This window comes from Notothenia coriiceps, unplaced genomic scaffold (assembly GCF_000735185.1).
Source record: "Notothenia coriiceps isolate Sejong01 unplaced genomic scaffold, NC01 NC01_scaffold00003852, whole genome shotgun sequence".
Lineage (NCBI taxonomy): Eukaryota > Metazoa > Chordata > Actinopteri > Perciformes > Nototheniidae > Notothenia > Notothenia coriiceps.
Window position 1 is genome coordinate 37,630 of NW_011336553.1, and position 4,985 is coordinate 42,614.

The window sequence follows — 4,985 nt, forward strand, 5'->3', positions numbered from 1 at the left end:
GTTCTCATTTATTTTTCTGACTGCCATCATCAAAGAGGAAATAGAAAACAGACTGTCAGAGGATCCGTTTCAATGTGTCTTGTGCATTTTTTTAACCTTTTGTCATTTTACCCACTGCTTTTCAGCCTAGAGCTTCTGATGGCATGTGGCAACAGATTGATCAAGCCAAAACTGCGTGCTGGACAGGAACTGGATGCAAATCTCATACATAAAGTGTATAAATCGAAAGCCCTATACATCAGATCATCAAAGTCAATTTTGGTATGTGATATCACATTTGAATTAACCTGCAGAACATTGTAAAAATAATAACCCATAATCTGTGTATAAACATGCATGAAGATTAAATGTTGTCAGTTCCCTCTGACATTTGAAATGTATGTTCTTCTTGAGCTTTAATTTCAGCTTTGTAGTCATGCAAATGTTTACTAGCTATGTGTTTATTTATTTTTGTACTTATATAGACTAGTGCAGAGTTGGAATGCCGGTTTTAAATGTTATATCCAAGTACAGAAATGTACTTAATTGGCAGCTGCCTAGTTGGACTAACAGAGCTAATAATAAAAGGGGATACTGGTACTCGTCGGGAGATGCCACTTTTAAAGCATGGACAGTAAAAGTAATTGTTGGCAATATAATCATTAATCCAAGTGTTTCCAGGTACTCTTCAGTGTAAATGTATTATATCTGAAAATTATTTGTATGTGTTTCCAAGGATGAGGTTACAGGCTATAGCAGTGAGGACAACAATTGTGCGGAAAACACTGGTTCAGCAAGGCAGCTGCGCTCCTCATTTCGACCACGAGATAGACAATCAAATGCATCTTCAGACAGTTTCAACAGTCCAATGACTGCCTCCCCACCAAACTGTACTTCTGCAGTTCAACCTTTTGCCTCATCACTTGGGTGTGGAGCGTCATTCAATCAAACTCCTGCCTTGACCTACCAAAGCAGCACATCAGCGAGCAGTTATTCTAGTCAACTGCCAGTATGCTCACTGGAAAGCAGTCTGCCTTCTACATCATCATTTAGAGGAACAACTTCTGTTGATCCAGCTCCGGGCAGCACTCCAGCAAGCCATTGTTCTGTGTTACCCTCTACCTCAACACACCACCAATCAGCAAACTATGATAGCTACCTTACAATAATGTCTGCATTGTCTGATGAGTCTTCTGATGAGGAATTGAACCAGGCTATACTAGCAAGCCTGCAGAGTGAAAGGTTAGTACAAAATGCAAATGTTTTACAATGACCAATTGCAAATATGCATTTTTGTTATTGCTGGCACGTTTTGTTCAGCAAGATAATCTTCAGAAATGAACACCACTTTTATGATTTTTGAAGCTTAATGCCATCGACAGAAGTAAAAAGCTATTGTCAAGCTCCAAACAAACTAGACCATGGTTGCCAAAGCTCACGTCACCACCATCAAACTAAAGGCGACTTTTCTTAACACACTTATTCTATGTCCTATGTTTTGCACCCTCACACAAGATGCTGCTGATCTCGGAGGGCATGCAAAACACTGGTCGGTGTACAAAAAGCACATGTCGACACTGTTTTTTTAATTACTCACTGTCAGGAGGGTAGACACAGGTCTGCACATCATTTATGACATTATGTGCGTTAGAGCTCTATTGTTGTCCAAAAACTATTAAAAACGCAGTAAGTCACACCGCTCCACTGAGTGGCACATTCCTTCATCCCTGGTGAGAGTGACTACTTTAGTTTGTTTAGAAATGGCTCCTCAAGATTAATAACAGCAATAAGATTGTTACTCTCAAGAGAGAGGTAACTTGAATGGCAGATGCCACTGAGTATTCTCAGGAACGCAGTTTAGTTTGCAAGCTTATGCTACATATCACCACCTATTGACTTTCTACTATACTAGTATACTTTGTAGGTGACAATTATGTACTGAAGTTCAAAATTGTCAATGATCATGAACAACACACACACATAATGCCACTTGCTCAAAACTAGTGTGTGTGCCCTAACTATTATTTATCTTGCTAGTTCCAGGATGGCTACGGGATGTTTGGTGCCGGTGAGAGATATTTTGCAAGATCTTGCAACAAAAATAAATCATCAGAAGAAATGCAAATTCAACATCAACCGATCCACAGTCCTTGGGGTTTTAAACGAGGGACATACGATCCATGTCACACTATTTCTGTCAGGTTTTCTGATGATATGGGAGTACCTGAAGAGGCTGTGGACTTAGGTGGACCAAGAAGAGAGTTTCTAAGACTTCTAATGGAAGCTTTGCCCAAATCTCCGATGTCTGAGGGAGAAGAAGGCCAACTGAACTTGGCCTTTGACAGTACTGGTATGTATTGATTGTAATCTCATGTGATAAACTCCAGATAACCATTTATTACATGTAGATCACTATGTTTTATATGATCTTACAGGCATTTTTCAAGTCTTTATACGCATGCATTGTCAAATATATAATAATTTTCATTTCTTCTAGCCATGAGAGAGGACCGGTACTTTATTGCAGGCAGGGCCATTGCAGTAAGCCTTGTACATGGCGGTTCTCCCGCAGGCTTTCTGTCCCCAACTCTCTTCTCTTGCCTTGTTGATGGCCCAGAATTGGCTAAGCCAGTGTTGGAAGATGTTGCGGATATTGACCTGCACGAAAAAATTAAGAGGGTAATTTCTTTTCCTCAGTTTTAGACTATGTTGTGCTGTAAGTGTGTCTGTTTCTACACTAGTGGCTAGTGCAGAGGGGAATATGTTGAATGTTGGCGCTTTCAAATGTTGTTTTTTGTATGTATTGGAAGGTCACGGAGGGTAAATCATTGGAAGATCTGCTAGCAACAACAGAACCACTTGAGGAGTATTTGGCCAATGCTGGCTGCCTGAGGCCGCTGCAGAGGTTGGAAGACAAGAATCTGCTTGTAGATGACATCCTGATGTTCCAAGTGATACACAGAGTGCGTGGTCCTTTTGAGAGGTACATTTTTATCCTCAGTTTTTTGCCTCTCCAATAAGGAATTGAAACCCATGAAGATTGCATTGTGTTCAGGGTTTTCTGTTGGCCATTTCTGTTGAAGTGTATGCGGTAATTTCCCGACTAAACCGCACCGTATATAAGCCACATGACAGTATTATGTTACATCATCGTGTCACATAGGCTAAAACTAAATGCCAGGTGGTTGTGGTGCGAGCGCTTCTAGCCATTTAAAAGTTGTTGTACAAAGTAGTTGTGGGCTTGGGTTGTGTGTTTGAGCAAAAATACTGTAAACCCTCCCCGCACGCGTAACATACACACGTGTATTTTTCTCCTGTTTGAAGAGCATCTAAGCAAGTAATTTTTCCTTGCCATGACGTTTAAAAATGACTACATGTGAAAATATAAAAGCTTCTTTAGTTCAAACTTAAGTCGCCAATCAACACACTTTAAAAAGTAAGAGTGATTTTTACTCAGATTTCGGGATGGACTGAGAACACTTGGTGTGCTGGACAAAATCCAAGCTCACCCGGAGAGTTTTCGCCCCCTTCTATGCTGGTCTCCTACAAACCTCACAGCTGACCTGCTTGACAGCCTCTTCACCATCCGCCTATCTACAGTTGGCAGCAATAGAAGGAGTGCTGAAGAAGTTGTTGTTCTTTTCTGGAGAGACTACCTAACAGATGCAGAAGGTTAATGTATAATTGTTTAAAGCGTTTCTTGTATGAACTGAAATATCTCCTCGCTTGTAATTAACAATGCACTGCATCTTGACATTGTATCAGTTAAGTGCAGTGTTTTTTTTGTTTGTTTGTGTTCTTTCTAATTTCCGATGTATTGGACTTTTCTCTAGATCAAGAGGGAACACAGAACCTGAGGACAATTCTTGCCTTTGCCACTGGAGCCAATACTGTTCCACCAATTGGCTTTGATCCACCACCTTCAATTGAATTTCTTCACCAAAATTATGACTCAGGAACCACTTCTAAACTTCCCATTGCAAACACCTGCATCAACTGTTTGAAGTTGCCACTGCACAGCTCTTACATAGACTTCCAGGAAAATATGGACTTTGCACTGGGCAATACCCAGGGTTTCGGCATAGCTTAATTCATGGGCAGGCCTCCATCTCAGTTTTCTGTTTAAAGGTCAAGTTCACACTCAAATAAATACATTTTAGTTCAAAAAGGCTATGTGTGGAGGACGTGTATGGGGTTATTCCCTATCTTTATTCAAGAGCGTGGTCTTTACATTTGAGAGCATATTTATTGATTTCACGTTCAGATGTATTTATTTCCCCAAAACCCTGTCCTCGCACTCAAATAGTCAACAACCCTGTCAAAATCCCTCAACCAATAGGAGGCCAGGTGTCCTTGCGGGTTGTTGGGGCAGAAGTCACACTCTGGCGGGGGCTCTGAGGCCCCCCTTCTGCTCCGCGCGTTCTTTTGTGAATGGGTCAGATTAACGGAGGAAGAATTCAAAGCAACCAGGGTAAGGTTATAACAAATATGCTGATTTAATGGTAAAAGATACAATACAACACAATCACGAAGTAATCCGAATTACCCTGGCTCTGGTTCCCTCCACTGGGAGGACTTACCACCTTGGCAGCAGGAGGGAGAGAGAACGAACCAAAGACAGACAGGCTTACATACAAAAACAACAGGAGGAGTTGTGTGGATGCTCCTCCCAGAGGGGTCATCTATTGGAAGAGACAAACGATGGCCTGTCGTAGCCAATCAGCGCGAGCCAGAGGCGACCCTTAAATTTGAGGCAACACAAACCCATCTGGTGTTGTTGTCTCGCATTCCTGCAGCTTTCACACACACTTTTTCCCTAAACATCTTTAACGCACACACATCTTTATGATTAACAGAAGTTAATTGTTATTGTAGCTTAAGGCCCTCTGAACTTCCTTTCACCTCGAAGTCCGCTTTACTGGAATGAATACATTCATCAATGAGAACAAAAGGACCATGGTCTCCAGGCCTCTTTATGAACCTTGGAGGAAATAAACCATTAACTT

At 41.3% G+C, this 4,985-nt stretch overlaps 1 protein-coding gene across 1 annotated transcript; it reads left to right on the top strand.

Moving 5' to 3' along the window:
- The first annotated feature begins 992 nt into the window (after window positions 1-992).
- On the top strand, window positions 993-4,141 carry LOC104941759 (G2/M phase-specific E3 ubiquitin-protein ligase-like). Its single transcript, XM_010766894.1, has 6 exons — window positions 993-1,221; window positions 2,017-2,329; window positions 2,477-2,658; window positions 2,790-2,962; window positions 3,437-3,651; window positions 3,813-4,141. The coding sequence occupies exons 2-6, from the start codon at window positions 2,035-2,037 to the stop codon at window positions 4,067-4,069; spliced, it is 1,122 nt and encodes a 373-aa protein (XP_010765196.1). The 5' UTR covers window positions 993-1,221; window positions 2,017-2,034; the 3' UTR covers window positions 4,070-4,141.
- The last annotated feature ends 844 nt before the right edge of the window (window positions 4,142-4,985 follow it).

What these genes read in the sequence shown, in the direction of transcription:
- LOC104941759 (XM_010766894.1), top strand. Translation starts at nt 2,035, where the DNA reads ATGTTTGGTGCCGGTGAGAGATATTTTGCAAGATCTTGCAACAAAAAT. An exon ending in TGCACGAAAAAATTAAGAGG is followed by an intron (nt 2,659 to 2,789) that starts GTAATTTCTTTT and finishes ATGTATTGGAAG; the next exon opens with GTCACGGAGGGTAAATCATT. An exon ending in CTACCTAACAGATGCAGAAG is followed by an intron (nt 3,652 to 3,812) that starts GTTAATGTATAA and finishes ACTTTTCTCTAG; the next exon opens with ATCAAGAGGGAACACAGAAC.